The 21,228-nt window shown below is 49.5% G+C and overlaps 2 protein-coding genes across 3 annotated transcripts in view; one reads left to right on the forward strand and one right to left on the reverse strand.

The window, feature by feature from the left end:
* The first annotated feature begins 398 nt into the window (after nucleotides 1–398).
* On the forward strand, nucleotides 399–2,134 carry LOC116965986 (pyroglutamylated RFamide peptide). Its single transcript, XM_033012006.2, has 2 exons — nucleotides 399–524; nucleotides 1,659–2,134. Exon 2 carries the CDS (start codon nucleotides 1,659–1,661, stop codon nucleotides 2,043–2,045), a length of 387 nt encoding a protein of 128 aa, XP_032867897.1. The 5' UTR covers nucleotides 399–524; the 3' UTR covers nucleotides 2,046–2,134.
* Nucleotides 2,135–7,349: 5,215 nt separating this feature from the next.
* Nucleotides 7,350–21,228, reverse strand: part of ABL1 (ABL proto-oncogene 1, non-receptor tyrosine kinase) — an 83,541-nt gene continuing 69,662 nt past the window's right edge. For both annotated transcript variants that reach the window (XM_033012004.2, XM_033012005.2), the window contains exons 5-11: nucleotides 19,816–19,900; nucleotides 19,275–19,452; nucleotides 16,922–17,106; nucleotides 14,677–14,829; nucleotides 13,954–14,043; nucleotides 13,458–13,622; nucleotides 7,350–11,081 (exon numbers count right to left, since the gene is read on the reverse strand). In XM_033012004.2, coding sequence (XP_032867895.1) covers nucleotides 9,382–11,081; nucleotides 13,458–13,622; nucleotides 13,954–14,043; nucleotides 14,677–14,829; nucleotides 16,922–17,106; nucleotides 19,275–19,452; nucleotides 19,816–19,900 — 2,556 coding nt within the window. In that variant the 3' untranslated portion in view covers nucleotides 7,350–9,381. The remainder of the gene's footprint in view (nucleotides 11,082–13,457; nucleotides 13,623–13,953; nucleotides 14,044–14,676; nucleotides 14,830–16,921; nucleotides 17,107–19,274; nucleotides 19,453–19,815; nucleotides 19,901–21,228) is intronic.

Below are 21,228 nucleotides of genomic sequence, written 5' to 3' on the forward strand. Positions count from 1 at the left end.
CCGGCCAAGGACGGGGGAAGCACTCAGGTTTGTCCCTGAGTGGGTTTGGGGGTGCAGGGGTCTCCACCTGTGCACCCACCACACCTGCACGCACCTCTGGGACCCCCAATAGCCTCACATAAATACGCACCCACCAACGGGGGGTGGGGGACATTCGTGCCCTGAGATGAGACCCCCCCCCCCTTCCCCCAGCACCCCCGCCAACCGCCGGCAATTCAAGGCCAGCTCCAGCAACCAGCCTCTCCACCCAACGAGGCGGCAAACGAAGGAGACGCGTTAATTAGTGGCGGTGCCGCGCTCCCATTGTGGTGGCTCGGCCAGCCCCCCCCCCAGCCCCCTCCCAGCCTCTGCTCTGTGCAGCCACAGCCCCGCGAGCCGGCCCCGCGCTCGAGGGGTGACACGGCAATTAGCGCCAGCGGGTATTTAATGGCAGGTAAGGCGGGTTGGCCGGCACAGTCCGGGCACGGGGAGACACGGAGCAGGGCCAGGGCACGCAGCGCTGGGGCATCGCCCGAGGTGGAGAGGTGAGTCACTGGCAGCCGTCTGCCCATCCGTCCGTCTGTCTGTCTGTCTGTCTTCCCCCGCGCGTCTGCTTTGCACCGTGTCTCCGCAGGCAGCACAGCCAGAGAGGAGGCTGGTGGGAGGCAGCTGGAGGCACCCACCAGCACCCCAAAGCCCCCGGAATGGGACTCAGCAGCACCCAGTGCTGGTGCGGGGAAGGTGCTCCCCCCCCCTGCTCTGGCTGCACCCAGAGATTTGGCTCCACGATGGGCAACTGGGTGCAAAAAGGGGAGAGCGCAGAGCAGCGGCGAGGAGTGAATGAAGCAGGGAGCACCCCAAAGTGAAGCCCCCAGGCAGGGGTGTGCTGGGGAGGGTGGACAAGGGCTGGGGCTCAGCTGGGTCTGGCACAGAAGCAAGGAGCACCCCACCCTGCAAGACAGGCCCCCGTCCCCTGCAGTGACTTTTAAGACAACATCTGCAGCCAAAAGAAAAAATAATAATTTCAAAAATCCATTTTTTCTTTCTGAGCCTTTGCAGGAGGAGGAAGGGGAGGCAGAGCAGCCCTGCCTGTGCTCAAGGTCACCCCGGGTGCCTGCGGCGTTGCTGCCCGCAGCCCAGGACCGCGCTCCCTCCCGCTCTGCTCAGCAGACCCTGCTGCCGCCGGGGCACCTCCGAGCCCCATAAAGCAGAGGGATGTCGAGCACCTTCCTCCGCACTCGCATTAACCAGGCACTGCAGGTAGGACCTGCGCATTGGGAAGATAAGGCCGGCTCAGGTGAATGCACTTAAGTCCTCCCTGCAGTGCCTCTAAGAGGAGCAGGCTGCTCCGGAGCCCATCAGCCAGCCCCACGAAACAGAGCCCAGCTCTTGGCTGCGAACCAGGGGAGGAGCTGCAAGGCTGTAATTTGTGAGCATGGAGTTGCTGAAGAGGAAGGGGAGCCGGGCTGAAAGCGGCAGGGCGAGCTCGGACACCCACCACCACCACCCCCCGGTCCCCCCACTGCAGCCAGGAGCTGGCACCGAGGGTGCGGGGCTGGTTTGGGGGTGCTGAGGAACACGTGCTACAGCCGAGGGCGGCCCTTGCTGCCGCTGTAGCCGCTGCCCGAGGATGCTCTGTGGCTTACCGACATCTCTTTCCGTTCCTGTGCTTCCCCCAGATGAGAGCACCCTACTCGCTGTCCTGCCTCTTCCTCCTGAGCCTGGGGGCCTGCTTCCCCCCCAGCGAGCGGCAGGAGCCAGCAGACCCCGGGAAAGGGACCTCGCTCGAGCCCAGCTGGCAAGCGGCGGCCGAGGGCTGGGGTGCCGGCTGGAGGGCAGGAGCGAAGCGGAGGCGAAGCGAGGAGCTGAGCACGCTGCTGGGCATCGCCCGGGAGCTGCGGGGCTACGGCAAGGAGGGGGCCGGGCAGCGGCTGGGCAGGCAGGGGGGCTCCGGGCTGCTGCCGGCGGGAGGGGAGAAGCGCAGCGGCACGCTGGGGAACCTGGCCGAGGAGCTCAACGGCTACAACAGGAAAAAAGGGGGCTTCACCTTCCGCTTTGGGAGATGAAGGCCTGGACTCAATCCCCCAGCTCCTGCGGGTCGCCCCATCCCATCCTTCCCTTCCATCTCACCTAGGTTTGCTCTGACAAAAGGGTATTGGGGGGGTTTGCTGCTGGGATATCCTTGGGGAGGGGGGGGGATGCCGCTTTTGCTCCACTTCCAGCCCTGCTCCGGACCTCATGTCCCCGTTCCCAGCTGATGCAATGGAAGAAGAGGAGGGTGCCTTAAAAAAGAAGCCACCGTGTCCCTTCCCCAGTCACACACGGCCTTTGCTGGGGCACAGGGAAAGGGCTCAGCGCCGGGTCCCAGCGCCGCAGCGCAGGCAGAGAGCGGGGCTGCCACGCTGGGACACGGCAGAGGCGGCGAGGCTGGAGGGAGCTGGGCTGGAGGGTTACAGCGGGCTGGTCCTGGTGGTGACAGTCCCCCGGGGACTGCTCGTAGCTGCCAGCCAGGGCAGGGCCGGCGTGGAGAAGGTCCCTCAGAGCTCTCCACAGAGTCGCTGCTCTCCTGCCTATTAAAGAAAAGTCCCTCCGGCAGCAAATTCTGCTTAGTGTCAAGATGCCCCTTACAAGAGTGTGTGCAAACCAGGACAGAGCAGCGGCGTTCAAGAAAACCTTGTCCTTAGAAATCCCTGGTGTAAGTATGGAAACCTGCCCTGGCATCGCCAGTCCTGCTGCAGTCCCACCGCCCTGCTGACGCCCCGACCCCGAGACCCGTCCTCAGGTGCCACCAGAGTCTTTGCAAGGGTGAGATGGCAATGACTGACCTTCAGTGTCCTTGTCACATCACCCCAGTGCTTGCCAGAAAGCCTGGCCCTTCCTGACATCCTCCTGGCCTCATCGACACCTATTCCCAGCTGTAGCCGCTGCAGAAACTTGGGTGCAGAGGGGCTGAAACGAGGACCCCTGCACCCACCTGGGACCACCAACGGGTGCTCGGTGTCTTCCCGCTCTCGTCCCCTGCGCTGCCAATGGTGCAGCTCGGGGAATCGCTCACCCTGAAACCCAGGACAGCCACGGCTGGGAAGGACAAGCCCTACTCTTCAGCGCCTGCCTTCTCCTCCTCTGGGCAGATTTAGCTCTGCCAATGCCAACAATGACGTTTGCTTTTGTGCCTGCCACTGCAGGCAGAGATATTAGTAATCAGAGGTCTAACTACCTGGCTTGCAGGCACTAACTGCAAGTTAGACACCTAACGACTGCTAATATTTCATTGCAGGCACAAAAATGAAGCAGGGCAATGATTTGCAAGTGCTAAATTGCACTCTCAAAATCAAAGACCGTGGCAGGACTTGGTTAAAGGGAGGGGAAAAAAAAAAAAAAAAAAATCGTCAGGCTCCAAGAGGTGCATTGTAATATCCATCAAACAGACAGACCACTTAATACAGTGCTGCTGGGGCCGGTAGGAGTTGTTCTTGCATCGGGAGCGGTGGGGAACTGAAGGTGGCGAGCTGGAATCTGCAAGAAAACACCAGCTGTGGGGCAGCAGGTCTGGGGAGGAGTGATGGAGGCCCAGGAGCAGGCTCCTCCGGGGAGCCACGTGTGGGTCACAACCCCACGGGCGCAGAACTGGAGGGACTCCAGCGCTGCAGGGATCCGGGTGATGCCCGGATTTGGCCCTCGCACGAGGACGGCTGAGAGGGCGAAGGAGAGGAAGGAGAGGAAGGGCATTTTCCTTCCCCTGCATCTCTGCTGCAGCAGCCATCCCGGACCACGGCAGCGACCAGCGAAGCCGGCGGCTGAGCCCGAGCAGCCCCCCCCCCCCACCCTGGGCACCCCCAAACCCACCTCCGATCCCTCTCGACTCCCACCCCACCAAAGGCCGCCGGTTCGGGGGATGCGGGCACAGAGCTCGCGTCACGCAGTGGAGATGGGAGCTTTATTGATGTTTCTATGGCAACGTCTCTTCTGGTTTGTGGTTTGTTTTTTTTTTTTTTAATTTTTCCTTCCTTTCTTTTGAGTGTTCAAACCATCAATAAATATGCACTGATCAATTTTACCCTGCGCTGGAGTCGGGGGGAGGGAGGAAGGGGAAGGAATTTTGGAGCAACGCTGGGTTAGCGAGGGCCGGTAAATCCCTGGCTTTGCCATGATGGATCGTTGCAGGTAAAAGTGGCCCCGTCTGCTGCGGGAAGGGAAAGGAAACCTGCTCAGCAATGCTGGGGCTGGGGGAGGCCTGGGCTCCTGCTCTCAAGTCCAGGAGAGGAAAAGGGTCAGAGCAGCATGATAAAACCCCACGTATAATGAGGCTTTGATTGAAGCCCAATAACCCTCTGTATAACTGATTTAAAAGTAAAAGCCAGCGCTTCCCACAGTGCTTACCTGGCGGGTGAGCAGAGCTGGGCTCAGCCCGGGCGGCTCCTTGATGGGCAGCTCTGTGCCGTGGGGGCAAAGCCATCCTCCCGTGGGGCAGGCGAGGGGCCGCGGCACCCCCAGAGCACCCCTTGGCATGCGTTAGGATGGCTGATGCGGGCTGGGAAAAGGCAGCGCCCCAGGTTCTTCGGTTTTGCTGCTTGGTGATTGAGGCTGGGGGGAGGAGGAGGTAGAAGTAAATGGAAAATAACTGCCTGATGTTTGGGGCGGGGAGGGGGGGTGTTGTCTGGGAGGAAGGAGGGGGAACACACCAGGAGCGACCCCCAGGAGGCTGGAAAGCCCATCCCTGCGTGCTGGACGTGGTGTCTCCCGTCCAGCTCCCACGGGAACCTATGCCCCCTCCCAATTCTTCCCCTCCCGGGTCCCTTTGTGGGGCAGCTCCCAGGGGGACGCCCAGACCCCCAACGCCTTTGAGAGCCGGCGAGCTCACAGCCCACCTGCAGACGGGACCTGTCAGGAGCCGGGTTCAGGCGGCAGAGCGGCGCGCAGACACGGCGGGAGCACCGGCCCCACCGCCCGCCCGCAACGGGACGGCCCCGAACAGGCACTGGGCTCCTCTACACGTGGCCACTGGACCCAGCCAGCACGGGCTGAGGCAGACACATCACCACGGCCGGGACCCTTCTGTAAAACGCCCCGTTACCCCTCCCCGACCCGGGTACAACCCTCGTCCTGGCCCCAGCCCCATCTCTGCAAATCTGCTTCATTCACGTAAGCTGCAACTCATCTTTCCTCCACCCCGAGCAGACCTGCAGCACTACAAACACACGCAACGGGCACAGCAAATCTCAGAAACCCGAGTGGATCCTCTGTAGAGAAAGAGCCTGATTTTAATCCCATCCAAGGGACTCGTGAAGAGGCTAGTGCATCGTAACTGGGTCATTTGGCACTGCGGCCTCGGGAGCACAGGTAGGACCCTCATCAGCAGGCTGGATGTTAGGACAAACACATAACCTGCAACAGGGGGGCGATTGCTGGGGAAACAGTTTGGTGCAGCCTGGTTTGCCAGTAAGCTTTCTGCTGAGCTGGATCTACCACTGAAAAAACACCCAGCAGCGCTCCACTCTCAGGGAGGACAGTTTTAAGCCCAGCCTAAACTGCCAAACGGCTTGCAGGGCTGCCCCGAACCCCGTGGCTAAGCAAGGCCACTGCCAAGGCATCAGGACTGACCGAGGAGCAGGTTGATCCAGGAGCATCATTCCCAGCAGCCGGCCCAGGCCAGGGCTCACCTCGGAGCTGGAGCCCGTCCCACTCTGCTGCCAGCCTGCACGCACAATGCCACGAACACTCTAGAGGTGACACAGAGCTTACATGTATTTTTTCAGTCTTTTCAATTGTGAAAGGATTGATGTCAAACAAGGAAGAGGCTGTCAGTTGGCCCCCGATCATCCCTGGGGGCAGGCAGCGCTCCCGCACACCTGAGAGTGCTGCTGGTCAGGCTGCCAAACCAGCCTATCTTTAGTAACTTTTTTTTTTCCCCCAGAAAAAGCATAAAATACTGGCCACATCTTATGACAAGCAACTTCTCAACAAAAGGCAGGATGACATTAAAGGAAAACTTAAAAGAGTGAGCATTGTAATTTCAAAGACATGAAAACCAAAACAAAAACACAAACACAGCTATTTTTCCCCCAGAGCTCTCTTACTTTCAAGCTCAATAGCCTTGAAAATTGGAGCAATCAAACTGTTAAATGCATTGATCTGTTAAATCAACTCCTACTGTACTCAGCTAAATTTAGCCTTTAAATCCCCTCGCTTTCACTCCCAACATTGCAGACCCCAGGGCTTTCCCCAGCCAGGTCAACCAGTCTCTGCCTTCCCAAACCACCACGGATGGTCCCCAAGCAAGCGGAGATGGAGATCACCAGGAGTGATTGTATTTAAGGCCAGGTTAAGCTTCTCCATCTTCCCTCAGCCCACAACTATTCACCGTATTCAAGTCTTTCTGCCAGAGATGTATACAGAGAGCAGCCTGGACATCGATCTTTGCCAGAGTCGTCATCACAAAACAACCAGGAGCCCCTTGTAGCTCTGCATGTACATTCACCAGACACCACCCCTTTGCTGAAAAGTAGCCTGAGCCTTGCCAAGTGCGGGCCATTAATTGCATTTATCCTTGCCAACAGCACCCTCCTGCTTCTCGTCTTCTTCAGGCTCGTTTAGGAAGCTGCCCAATGCAATCGCTGTCACACCACGACAAGGTTTCCAACAAGCCTGGTTCCCATGGCCCACGAGCGAGCAGTTCCCCCTGCCAGGACTGACGGATTTCACCAGGGATTTCATGAAGGGATTAGAAGTCGGGCGAGCTGGGTTACAGCCCTAAAACGTCACTGAGCAACTGCAGGACCTCGGTCACAGCACTCACTGTCATCTGCCCTGCTTTCCTTCTCCTCCTTTCTCAGTGTTTAGCATCTTCATTAACCAGCAGCATCTAATTTTAGAGGCTGCTTAGTACCTGGATACATCCCTCCCTTGAGATTTGATGGAAAGGCTGAATGTGGTCTGAAAACAGCAAATAAGGATGGACAACCAGAAACGAAGGAGAGGGCAGCCAGAACAATGTGAGGAGAAACTCACAGGTCCTTTCATAGCAGAGGAAGAGGAGAAAACAGCAGCAGCTAAATTACACAATACAAGCAATTAGCAGGAAGAAAAGTTTAAAGTCAAATCTCTGATTTAAATCTCATTGAGGACAACAGCAAAGTCTTTGCTGCAAAAGACGTGATGACACATTCTTTATTCTGTGCATCTTTTTTCTCTCCTGACTTTTCCAAGCCAGATCGAAAGGTCGTGGAAAGGTGCTTCTGGCTGGCTCTGACCAGCCCACGGTGCCTAAGGGCCCCTCTGAACCGCCCAAACAGGGAACCCCTCTTTTCAGACACCCGAGTCTAAGGACAGGTAACTGGGTTTGAAAAGCCCTGCCAACAGACAAACACAGGTTTTCCTCAACATTGATTTATTTTTAAATATACTACGCAAGAGAGACTGGAATAAAAAATAAATCAAAAAAAAAGAAAAATAGAGAGAGGAGAAAGAATTGAAAGTCTTGTACAGAAACAATCTGTACTGGACCAAATTAAAGGGGAAACAACCCCCTTAAGTATCACAGAGATGAAGGACAGAGCTATTTACACACTGTAAAAAAGACAAGTCTACAAAAGTGTGTAATAACGAGATACAAATGTATAATATAGTGGCACAATATGTTATCAAAGTAAAAACAGTACCTCCAGGAAAGAGACAGTCCAAGGGTTGTTTGTTTGTTTGTTTTTTTTTTCCTTACATTTTTAAAAGGCAGCCTGTGGCAGAAATGTGTATTTCCTTAACATTTGTTATGTGTTAAGTCACGGCTGTTTGTGAGGGCGAGAAGTGGTGTGAACACACACGAGTGAACTACTAGAAATCATATACAAAACAGTTCCAAAGAGAACAGAATAAAATACAATTAAAGGCAATTAGTATTTAAGATACACAAGAGGGGTCACAAGAGTTACAGGGGAACAGGACAAGGAAAATGCTTTTTTCTCTTGTTTGGAACTGTTAAGAGGAGTTAAATTGCACTGTTAATAGCCCTAAACCTTGTTCTTTCACTATTGTCACAAGTCACAGTTAGTTCCCAGTCGTGTTGCATTAGTTGGAAGGTCACAGGACCTTGGAAAGGAAGCCCAGGAGTCCTGCTGTCAGCGTTTTGTGGCAGTTTCCTCGGGAGATGCACCCAAGAGAAGTGTCTGCAGTCTTCACAGATCCTTGTTCGATGCTGGATGGAACCACACCGGCATGAAGGTAGTGACGGTTTTAACCCCAAAGCACTGGCTTCTGAGCTCTTCACGGGGAGTTAGCACTGGCACCAAAAGGGAGGCTCCACAGCCCCTCAAAGCACAGGTCTCTATGGGAGGGCAGAAGCCAGGTCCCATCTCCGCTCACGGAACAAAAAGCTGGAAATCCAACTAAAGAAACAGCAGTTCTCGCCCACCCGCGATGTGCAAGCTCAGCTGAAACGACTGCCGGAGGCCCGGTGGTGCCTCTGAACTCACCCTAAGCCACCCCCCCCCGGCTGCAACCCTCCTGTCTTTCAGGGAGTGATGCCTTGCTCAGCACCAGCCTACTGCTCCCCGACCTCCCCAACCCTCCACCCCAAACGCCAGCCCGATTGATCACCAGAGTGCGACAGCACGTCCTTCCCCAGACCTTCTCCGGTCCTTTTTCGCTAGGCAAGGGAGATCTGTAAACAGGCTCCTGTGCCGCTGCATCAGCGGGCGCTGCCTGCAACATTTTGAACCCGAGCAATTAATTTGGGCTCGACAACATTAAGAAATTACTAAAAACGCAGAAACAAAGGGCAGCAGGTAGAATCAGAGGAAGAATTTGGGCAAACGTCACATGTAGCATTCTGTCACTGAAAAACCCCTTACATTAACAGTTTTCCCCTCCTCCCTCCCAAGTGCCAAATCTGTTGCATTAATGTCAGGCAAACGTCAGACTCGGGCCAGAGATGTGTGCTGCAACGCTCCCAAGAAATGCAGTGGCTATATTGCTATTCAAACACTCATCCTTGTGTACAGTGGATCAGAGGGAGGGGATGAAAATGCAGTAGAAAGTCCTCCTGAGGAGGATGGCAGCTCAGTGTCCATCAGTCTGGCTTCAGTCTTAACAGTCTGTCCAGAACAATCAAATATTAATAAAAAGGCATGGTGTGACATCAGCATTTAGACTTGTAGTCCACAAGGCAAGAACTCCACAGATAAGACGATTACAAGTATATGAAACACAGGGAATCTGAGTTGAGAGGGTGGAAGGTGCCTCTCGAACACAGCCCTGCCCTTTGGAGCTGGGGCATCCATTTACAGTCTGTGTCTCTTGCACAGCCCTCACCTGAACGCCCCGGTCCTTTGTCAGTCCATACATGTTACTCTCTCCACAGCTGGCTTTGGCCCATTGTAACTGATTTATTTATTTTTAACCTGGTTTCTGCTACCTCTGAACAATGTCGCTGATTTCTTTCACTGAACTGAGAAGTTTGCTAAAGTCCTGGGTGGCTGCAGGACCACTGCCAGCTGTTGCTGGGCAGATCTGAAGCTCCCGTAGGTTATTCTCCAGCTTATTGATGGCCTCCCGAAAGGCAAATTTGTTCCTCATCTGCTGAATGGAGTCCACGTATCTCACGCAGAAGGTGTAGAGATTCTTGCCAGCCTCCAAGACAGCGCTGTGGCTTGCCATTTGTTCAGAGTTCTTGCTGATGGCGAGCCGTAGAGCCTCGGTGCTTTCCAGCACCACGCCTTTAGTGATGGTGCCACTGGCAATCCTCTCCGGGGGCTGCCGGGTCTTTCGCAGCGAGACCCGGGTGGATATCAGCGGGATGAAGGCTGTAGATGATGGCTGGTCCCCACCTGGGGCAGAGGGTACGGATGAGGAAGAGGCAGCTGGGGTTGCTGTGCTCATCAGCAGCTTTGTAGAGGACTGTGGCTTTGGTACAGAGGGGATCCCCAGCTTTTTCACACCTTCCCCTGACTGGTTTGGCTTGGCGGCATCACTGCTCGCAGCCTCTCCAACCTGAGTCAACTGTTTGGATTTCAGTCCAGGCACCACATCTGCTGCTGCTTCATGGCTGGGACTGTGAGAAACCTTCCCAGGCTTGCCAATGGAGGACGAAGACAGCGGAAGCGGAGGGGCCGGTTTCAGCTTCGACAACTTCCCTTTGTCCTTCCCTGCCGACTCTGAGGTCTGCTTGAGCCTCCTCAGCCGCGGCTCCTCAGAGGAAGCCTTGCTGGCACCCACGAACCCAGCAGGGTTGGGTTTGGCAGCAGAACCTTGGTCCATCGTCACAGTGGTACCTAAGGCACTGGATTTGACTCCATCGTCCTTGTGGAGCACGCTGGAGGAAGGAGGGGCAGCAGGTTGCCTCCGGCCAAGTTTTGGCGTCAGAGTGGGAGGGCTGGAGCCAGGACTCGACTCTGCATCTTTGAACACATCATCAGTGGTCTCTTCATTTTTCTTAAGCAGCCGTGGAGGAGGGGTCACTGTTCCCCTGACAGCCATGTCAGTCTTGGCCTCGTTTGCCCGCTTCCGAGGCAGTGCTGGCTTTTCGCTTTTGTGTCCCCCAAAAGTGGAGGAATCAAACTGGCGTCCCGTGGACTGCAAATCTCGAGGCAGAGTCACAGATTTCCACTCTGTGTCCTTTGCTCCATGGGGCACACAGGAGGCTGAGCAGGACCTTAAGAAACGCTTGCTGGAGTTGGAACTACTCTCCTCTTCACCAGCCACCCCTCGACCGCTGCTCATCGTGCTGGACTTCTTCCGTAAATGGGGAGATAAAAATCCAGAGTTCCCAGCGACAACCCCATTGGTGACGCCAGCCCCATTGCTTGGACTCTGAAACTTGGAGGGCTCAGCTGCGTCTGCGGGGGGTGCAATGAAAGCTCCGTTGCCAGCATCCCTGCACTCCTCCTCCCCCCCCGCCCTGCGGTCTGCGTGGCCGTCCATCTCTCTGAAGGAACTGCTCCGTTTCGGAGGGGTAGGGGCAGTCTTCTTCTTCTTCTTGATAAGGGCGCTGAAGAGGTTGTGCTTTTTGTCTTTTGGAAGCAGTCTCTCATCTTCATTCAAACTGCTCTCCAGGGCCGCCCTCTCCTTCCGTGGGAGCAAGGGAGAAATAGCAGGCTCATGATCCAGAGGGTCTGCAAGGGAAAGAGAAGAGTCTGCAGAGCATTGCTTCAACAGCCAGAATGACCGGTTTTGTTCCAGGATCAAACCGCTGCAGCACCTCCAAAAGGTGCAGGTTCTGTAAAGAGGGACAACTTCAGACCAGAAGTAAAGCGAGTACAGCCACACTCAAGCCTGGCCTGAACGTGGTCCCTAACCCTGCATACATTAATTTCTAACTCTACAGGACTCAGCTGGCAAACTACTTTCCCTGTAGGCTTCCGATTTAAACAGCAACATACAAACACAAAATGTTTATGTTCAGATTCCCACCCCCCACATCAGGAGACCTGTCTAAACTTAACAGTGTGAAGAAGACAAATACTAAGAGGCCTTTGCTTTAGTCCTTATGCTGTTGCTGTCTTTTGAATAGCTGACCCTCTGAATTAATAAAACATCTCTGTAACCCACTTCCATCCCCAGTCTCCTTGGTCATTTAGATTCTGATACTCCTAACCTCCTTTCCTGATGTCATCCTTTGTGGGAAATGGAAATAACTTTTTCACAAGCAGAAATCAAGATGCCCTTTGACAGCTGAACAGCTCAGGTTGTACCACTGTGAGGACAGCCAGCTTTGTACAATACAGGAGGGAAGTGGTAGTAACGGCCTCCTTCAGCAGCACTGCTCCAGAAGGAAAAGATGGGGTGACCCTTTCTCCACTTACAGGAGGTATTTAAAAATGAATAGTGGTTTATAATAAATTTATACAGAGTCTTGAAGGGCTCTGTATTTGACTGACAAGGGGTCTCCTTCACAGGCCAGGCACTCAGATGGCATTCTAACTCAGAGGAGGAATGCCTTCACGGCAGCACATACATTCACAGCTTGACTAGGCGGCAAGAAAGGAGATGAAGCAGAGTCATAGGGGAAAAGCAGAATGCTTCCCAGTCACATACTGGTGCTCGTCACGCTATGGGTAGGATTTTGGTTGAGGAGAGAGAATTGGAAGACAGCTAGCTGTGTATTCTGAGGAGACAGCACACCTCCACAGGACCACGTGCAGTTAAACCATTCCCACTCAACAACGTATGAGGACTCGGACAACCAGAAGAGCTCTCACAGCGCTTTGGGAGGCCATGGCTTTACTGGGTCTAGACAGTGGAGCTGCAGAGATTCAGAGAAAACCAGCAGCTTGCACCAACGATCCAGCCACTGGACTTGCTATGGAAACACTGACAACTGAAGGGAAAACTGCAGTAAAACTTTAGTGTGAAATATTTTCTTTCACAATGAAGAATGAAATGATTCCCAGCGTAATGTTAAAATCGTATTACTCCTGCTGCACTTGAATCTCTCAAAGCCCTTAAGTATTTAAATGAAGTTATTTTTACTTCAAAGCTTGTAATACTAGGCAATTTATTTCCTATATGTGGTAAATAACATTCCTTTCTAACTCAGTAATATTTCCTTCTCCCAACATTTTACATCTCCTCTTTTTTCACCCTCTTTCTCTAGATATACATCTGCTACTGAAACATGTGCTACTAGTTGAATTTAACATTACACAAAAAAGGTCAGTCACATGAATGGTCAGAGAAGGCAGCCTCAGCGGGAACTGGAAAAAAACCCACTGTATTTTGTTTTACTGTATTATTTTTCAGATGAGCTGGATACAAATCTACTGTATACATTCAGTGTTTTACCACTGCTTTTATTACCTCAGAATGGAAGGTAAGTTCTTGAAGAAACTGATTGAAAGAGAGTTTAATTTCATGGAAGCTTCTGTAAATACATCTTTGTCCCTTGCTGAAATTATATTTGGTACCTGCCAGGAGGAATACTCTTCAGTGCTGTAAACACAAATCTGGTAGGACAGAACAGTGAGGAAACCTCCCTTATGGGGCTTGCTAAACCCGAGCAATCGTCCTGCTTTGAATTATGCAGTGTGGTAGTGTAAAGTGGCTTGAACACAGTAGATTTCCCAGCACTCAGAGGCAGAGGGAGATCCCACTGATAGCTCCTACCAGGGAATGGGAAGAGGATATGATCAGAGCTCCGTGCTCAGGCTCTGGTCTATAGGGAGCTGCAGGCAACAGCCATTAAGTTAAAAGAAGACCTAGGGCTTCTGTAAGCAATGGCAGGTATAGCGCCAATCCCTCAGCCAGCTAAGGGTTCACACTCCCAATTGCTGTGTGTATCTGGTCCTGAGATTAACAACCTACCTTTGTAAAAAATAATAAAAGGAGTTCTGAACCCAGGAAAGCAAACTCACCCAGAAACATAACACTGGTACAGAAAGATGGCACCTGTTATTAGACACAGCTTTGCCTATGTGAAGACCTGGAGCTGGACATGCATTTTGTTTTCCTCTCTATTTCCTGAAGGAATAATTACTTTAATTAATACCTACCACATTCCCCCTGGCCTCGAGCATGTGCAGTCTCCAAACCCTCGTTGGTATCTTTGCTTTCAGCAGCTCTCCTCGATGTTCGTGTTTTGGTTGGTAACTCTGGGGCTTGGAGGAAATTGCTCACTACACTCCTCATGCCCTTCTTTCCCAATTCCTTCTCCACCTCTGCAATGCACAGAAGAAAAACAATCACTACAATCAACAGAAGACAAAAAAATATTCCACTGTTCAGAGTTAATAGCACAAAAGAAAAGCAAACAACACAAAGTAGAGGCTCCTTAAGCCTCTTGATTTGGCCCTTTAAAATCAGCTGTATGTCCAGAAAAAAGCCCACATATAAACGCACCTCTGCTTTCTAACACCATTTACACCAGGCAGTATAACCTGGGACTGAGCTTCACTGCAAAGCAGCCTATGAACAATGTGCAGAATTAAGGATTCAGTTGGCCCATTTCTCATCCCTGGAATTGCTGGTCCAAGGGGGACCCAGACCTACCATCTGATATGCTGGATTCCTGAAACATCGTTTCAAAGGCCTGATGGATCTCAGCAAAGGAAGGTCTATCAGAAGGGCTCCACTGCCAGCCTGAAAAAAAAACCACACCACCACTCAAAACTTCCCACCAGCATTAGACATTCAGTACACTGCACCAGGAGGAGCTAGCTATTGCAGTTCCCTTTTTATAAAATGAGCGAGATAAAATGCTGACAAGGAAATCCGATTTATAGGGTGCTGGGTGTCTGCAACCACTTTGGCTCCGTGATGGTTGTAGACACCCAGCACCCTTTAAATCAGGTTTCCATGTCAGTATGTAACAGTAGGTGCTGAGCGCCGCTGGAAAAAAAAACGTATCGCACTAAGTCACGTACCAAAAGGCCACAGTGGAAGAGTAACAGTCCTGTAAGAAGCATAATGAAGCTCTTGCTTCATGCTTAGAGCACAAGCTTTTCTTTAAGTTGTCAGGAAAAAGGAGACCAAGAAAACGTTGAGATGAACAACAAATCTCTCCCACAGGCCCATGTGCTCCCAGTAGAGAGGAACGGCAGGTATTCATCCTCCGGGGAAAGCAGTTTTAAAAACACTTCTACACAGCGTTGCACCTTCACTGGAACTGGCAGGGGATTTCTCACACCTTGCTGTACGTGGCCAGATCCTGGCACTTTTACTACACCTCTGCAGAGCTAAAAAGCAGCATTTTCAGGGCTGCGGAACACTTACATGCTCTCATGAGCTCATAAACTTTCTCAGGACAGCCTTCGGGACGCTCCATACGGTAATCTTTCTCCAACAGCTCATAGACTTGAGACAGGTCAATCCCAGGGTAAGGAGACATACCATAGGTTGCAATTTCCCACAGCAGAACGCCAAAGGCTGCAGTGGAGAAAAGTTAAAAAAAAAAAAAAAAAAAAAGATAAAATCAATAGGCTTTGTTTTCATCTCAAATTTGAGAGGATGTTTAGTGGGAGTAGTCACTAAACAGCGCTGCACACTTAAACCAGCTCTGGGTGGCTCAGATCCCATGCTCAGCCGCAGCTTAAATGTTAAAGAAGCATAACAAGCCTCTTCGTCAACACAGACAAGTCTCCTGTGATATGACAGGGTAGAATTAGACTAATTTTCAATGTATCAGTTGTCTCAAACCTGAACGCCTTGAGATCCTTCAAGTCCTATTAAAGGCACAATTAAGAGACTTCACAGTGGATTAGCTGAAACCATTTCACTGCTGCACTGCAGTCTCTCCCTCAATTTGACAGCTCCTCTCATCTGCAGCCTCTCCCTAGAGGACTCACACATTTTAATAGCTCAGTGTTTTTGGGGTACCCTTGTGGTCTAGAGGGGAAACCTGGGAGGCAGCTGTGAGAGGGAAGTTTCAGCAGTTGCTATCAACAAGGCAGGGTGAGGGCAAGACATTTTGGTCACAGGGAAAGCTGAACAGGAAAAGGAGGAGCAGAAAAAGGGTCTTGAAACACAGGAGTCATTCAAGTCCCAGAAGTTGGTGGGGATGCAGGTCAGCACCAGGGTCAGGCAGCTAACCCAGGAGTCGGGCATGCAGAATAGACTCAACACCAGTACAACAACCTGCATGTAATTAGTTCAGTCACCCTATTCTGTTGTTAACCTGAAGAGAAAGCGATTACAGTTCTGCATAAGTAAGGAAATCACATCGCATTACATGGTAACGCCACCAAGGGCAATTTACATTAGACATTTCTGTGCACAATTTTCTTTGATTGCTGTCTTGAGGCAGTGAGGTGAAAGCATCTAAACTCTGGCATGCCCAGCAGCAGCCATGGCCTCCAGGGACGTCCGGCTTGCTCTGATCAGATCCCAAAGCCCACTGCCCCAACTCTCACTATGCAAGATTACACTAACCCTAATTAAAGATACCCAATACCCCTTTTGGATCTTTCCTCCCCAAGTACCCTACTATTTAAATGCAACAGGGAGCCTGCAGCCACCACAGGGACACAGCAGCATCATCAAGACTGTGGCAGATATCCAATAGCAGCCAACAGCACCATGTGCAAGTCCCAAGCAGAAGAAGAACCTTGATCAACTCCTTGGGGGGCTGTTTTGGGTATTCCTCCCCCTCGTCTATAAAACATTTTGCATCAGCCATCTACCTAAAAGTTTCTTCAAAATAAAACCTTTCCTGGCACGATTTCCTCAAAACTCCAGAAAACTTCATCACTGCTTCGCTACTATCTATTGCTTTATATATAGAAGATGCTCAGGATAACATTTTCTAAATGCCTTTGGGACCACATCCCACAAACTTCTATCTCATGTCACTGGGCACTTTTGAGAATTTGACCAACAGCTATGGCAGAGATATAAAAAAAAAGAAAGGCTGATAGAAAGTACAATGAGATTTTCTGCAGTCCGATTTGATAGAATGTAGCTCCATTTAGCTAAGCCTACTCTTATCACCAGCACCTCAGGGCTCTTCAACCCTTTGTCATCAAATTTTCCCTCTATTTCTCCTCATCTCATTCCAAAGATTATTCTTTTAAAATGCAGAAAGCCAAGCTTGGAGCTATCACTAGACAGATACGCACATATTATTCTTTTTTAACATAAAATTAACCAGATTCTCACTTTTCTCCTTGAAGTAGTTAGAAAGGTCCCGGCTATATAACAATATATTGCTTCATAGTCCTGTTCCAGAACTCTATCAAGGCAGCAGTATCGGTGCCCTCCAGCCCCATTTCATACATTTCTACAAACATTACAGTATCCTTTCTTTTCATACTTGCCAATATAAAGTCAGGTCAGCATCCTCAGTGTGCCACTCAAAGACTGACTTAGCAGAGATTAGCTCCTGCACTCTGACAAGCTCACAGAACAATATGGCTCAAACGAGGGAACCTGCTCCCTCATGAAACGTTTCACAATGTCCTTATTTCACAGCCCCAGGAAAGAAGGCTATAATCTGCATTAATTTGTACATGCGAATTCTTACCCCAGACGTCGGATTTAATGGAGAACTTGTTGTAGGCCAGGCTTTCTGGTGCAGTCCACTTGATGGGGAATTTTGCTCCGGCGTGGGCAGTGTATGTGTCGCCTGTCATTAGCCTGCTCAGGCCAAAGTCTGCCACCTTCACCAAGTGGTTTTCCCCTACAAGACAGTTTCTGGCAGCAAGGTCTCTAAAAACAAAAATAGGCAATGAGAAGTCTTTATCATTTCACTTTTAGCGATAGCAAGGAAATCTGCTGTTCCTGAAGAAACCTGGACCTGCGTGTGATTATTTTTGATCAAAGTATTACACAGAAATTATGTAGTTATACACATACATGTAAAAGGGAAAGTTATTTTCCATTCTGGCTTTTAAGACTGTCATCCAAACTTTTTTTTATTTTTTTTAAATTTGAAGTGAAAGCTTCAAGAAGCCCCCTCACTTTCAATAAAAGCTGCCACCCTCAGGATAAAAATAATTTAAAGAAATGTCAGTGCTCAAGTTATCAATAGCTGAGGATGAGCACTGAATAAACGAAGTCTCAATGCCTCACTTCTTGCCCACCTCTCTAGTGCTTTGGTCACCCCAGCCAACACAAGTCACTCTCCTGAACTCCTTTTCCAGTCCTTGCTCAAGCACCAGGTTTAGCTGCCTGCTATGCTCTTCCTCCTCCCAAGCGTATCACATTTTACAGCACAACTTTTTCATATGCTTTGGCCTTTTCAAACCTGCTGTAGCCTCTGCTATCCGTACACACCACTGGACAATAAGCAAATTAAGCTTTTCCTCCACATTTTTTCACCTGCCTCCACCCTGGCAGGTGAGAGATGTACACGTTGCATTTGCCACTTCCCTGGCTCATACATGCTGTTAGCACCCTCAGAAATGCTTCATGAGTATAAAAATGTAAAGCACAGAAGTACATTTCTCCTAATATTAGGTTTTGTTAAAACACTTATCGAGATTATGTCACGTTGAACTAAAAATTGATTCTACCAGAAAGCTTGAGTGAAATCTTTAGATATGAGACAGACAGTGCTGTTTCTTTTGCTTGTTTTGCTCAATCAGAATAAATTTTTTAAAAAAGTACGTCTTACTAGATGCTCATTAAATTTTCACAGTGTTTTTGAATATACCTGCTTATCAATGCTGATTACTACAATGTGTCTAAATAAAAGCTCCTCTTCATAACCTAATTCCTCCTCCTTCCTGATTCATTAAATTAGGTCACAGCCCAGCATCTGAATCCATGGATGTGAATTGTGACAACACTCTTAAAATAATTGGGTAGGTGGGTATGGGGGTGGCTGATAAGGAAAAACGCTACTGTTTATTTTATATAAATGGGTCATCAGAAATAAGAGGAAATGAAATGAACAGGGGAGCAGACAAATGGGATTCACAAAAAGCAGTTTTTAAAGTTCACTTCTTACAGGCTGAAGGGATGAAATACTTTCAACAGAACAAATCAAAGGCTGGAAATTTTAATTTGCAGCATCACCGTTCACTTTATTGACTGACAGAAGCATTTAAACAGGCCTTTCAGGCAGCAAAGGCAATGCATGACTTAGAGGAGCACCTGGAACTTTACACACGATCTTCATATTTGTCTCTATGAAAAAGCACGTGCTAATTTCATATTCCCGTTAATTGGGCAGGAAAGGTCACACTATGGCACTGAGAGCATCTTGTATAAAGCTCAGCAACTCTCAAACCTTCACGCAGGATATGTCATTATATTGCTAGGAGGCCACTGCTACAGATGAAGAATGCAAAGCTCCAGCCATAATTGCAGCACACTTAAAGGTCAGAGTCTCTGAGACTTTTAAAACTGCAGAGATGCTTATTAAAGTGAATACGCAATCTGGACAATAGTGGGAAACAACCCCTACAGAGAACAGAAAAAGAGAATTGAAACAAACAAAAAAGAACATGGGATAAGAAGGCAATAAGAGGGCGGCTTTGCTGTGAGCACCTGCACGCATCCGGCAACATCAACCGCAGCAGTTTTTAATGGCCATTAGAATCAAGGAAGAGCAGTAGCTTATCTGGTCCATTAAGAGCCCGTTACTTTGGGAAGCATTTATATTTAAGGCCCTTGCCTAAAATATAAAAGCACCGATACGTCTTTCACCTGCGTCTACTTCAAAGGCAAGAGAAAAACACTGAGAGAAAAACAATCAGGAGACCATCCCATAGACAAGCTAATGTACCCTATCAGAATACAATGCGCTAGCGTGTTAAATACAGGACTCCAACTGCATCTAAGTCAATGCCGTGATAATCTGAAAGGCAGAAAAACAGAATCAAGGGGTGTTTTGTGTTTCGAGATTCGGGGGTGCTCACTGTCCTTCCTACCTGTGAATGAAGTTCTTCTTCTCCAGGTACTCCATGGCTGAGGAGATCTGAGTCGCCATGTACAGCAGCACTACAGCATTCACCTCCTGGCGGTTACACTCACGCAGATAATCCAACAGATTCCCATACGTCATGAACTCCGTAATGATGTAGAAAGGAGGTTCCCGTGTGCACACCCCTAGAGACCAACATAAAGTTTACAATGAATGCTTGAGAATATCTGTGAATCTTCAGGTTTTGTCCATGAGGGCAATTTATACCTCTAGAAGGTAGAAATATGGGGCTCACAGAAAGAATGAGTTCTGCTTGGAACTGGTTAATAGAGGGCTTTAATTTCCTGCTTCAGGCTCTGGCAACTTAAACATTAGGGAGACGAGATCATTAAAAATCATGTATTAGTGGTACAAATTGTGAATTTTGCCAGACAATAAGTGTCTGTATTTAAAGCCTTGGCATGGTAAGCAGCTTATCTGCTCCTTAACATCCATATCACTGCACAAGGGTTTAGTTCAAATCCCTCTGCTTGGTATTTATCACTTACCTAATAATTGCACCAAGTTTGGATGCTTGATCTCCTTCATTACTGCAGCTTCTTTCAAGAACTCTTCCACCTCCATGGTATCCTCCTGCAGAACAATGGTAAAGCTTTGGCAAGGACAGTGTGCACAAAGGAGGAACAGATTTTTGTATGAGGACACAAAAAGAACTGCAAAGTGACAACATAAGCCACAGTTCTTTCAAGGTAATTTTTCCCTGTAGCCACATCACAATGCCAGGGAGTTAGGAACGCTGTTTTTTTGTAGGATTTAAAAAATATCTATTTTTATCATTCTTATTCTAACGGAGCTTTTTGGCGCAAGAAAATCCATATCCCTTTTGTGAAGGGCCTCTCACAACACCACTCAGGATTTGAAAAGCAAAAATGTGCTTGTTCCTAACAGAAAAAAAAGATAACATGAAATAAAAGGTACAGAAAAGAAACAAGAATGAGCATAAAAGGAAAGATATGCCACAAACAAATGGTTGAGAAGCTGCTGAAATGAGGGCTCCTAGTTTCACTGGGTAGGAGCAAGAAATGCCCCCCTTTCAGACAGGGAGGCACAACCGATGGCAGCCGCTCCATAATTGAAAGCCTGAGGTTTCACAGATTTCATTTGTGGCATTTAGAGCCTGACCCATGACGTAACTGTTCTGGGCAGATGTGTCACTACCTATTTGTTGAACACCATAAAGTTGCTTGGCACAACACAAAACTGAGGAAGATACAATCTTGCTCAAAAGACATATTTTCTGAAGCAAATATGCCCCAAATGACCAGAAGGTCATTCCAAAGTGGTGCAAAAATACAGATCTGTTCCTAAAGCAATGTTTCTTTCTAGATCCTTTTTTTTTTTTTTTTTTCATTGATGGATTAATGTTGACAGGCTACATGGACGAAGTGTTTTAAGGAAGGATTGGAAAGGATTTACTGCTGCTGGTGAGAATGATAACAGTGGGCTGCAGCTGTAAGATCCAGCCAGCTCTCTGCTTTGCAGTTTGCAATGAGAACATTTTTCCAACAGTTTCATTCAATCATTTACTATTCGCTGCCAATTAGCTTGATTGGCAGCTGTGCTTTGCTCAACACACTCTGTCAAAACTAATAGCCCAAAGGTCCTTGTGAGCAGAACCTTAAACTGTTTTCTTTGGCAAAGGAAACTGGGTTAATAATCCAGGTTGCAAAATTACCCCAAATACACATTTATCTTATGCATGCGATACAAACTCTGAAAGGTTGCTCCTCTGCATAGCTGTTCCACTGTTTTAAATCTCTTACTTCTCAGTGACCAAATTAACAGGAAGGACACATACAGAAAACTACTGTAACAATGATCCCTCTGAAAACCTGATCTCATGCAAAAGACCAAGCTTAACCATCTTCCATCCTCCACCGTACAAAACTATGGAAGAAATA

This window comes from Tyto alba, unplaced genomic scaffold, assembly GCF_018691265.1.
Source record: "Tyto alba isolate M040663 unplaced genomic scaffold, T.alba_DEE_v4.0 Super-Scaffold_11, whole genome shotgun sequence".
NCBI lineage: Eukaryota > Metazoa > Chordata > Aves > Strigiformes > Tytonidae > Tyto > Tyto alba.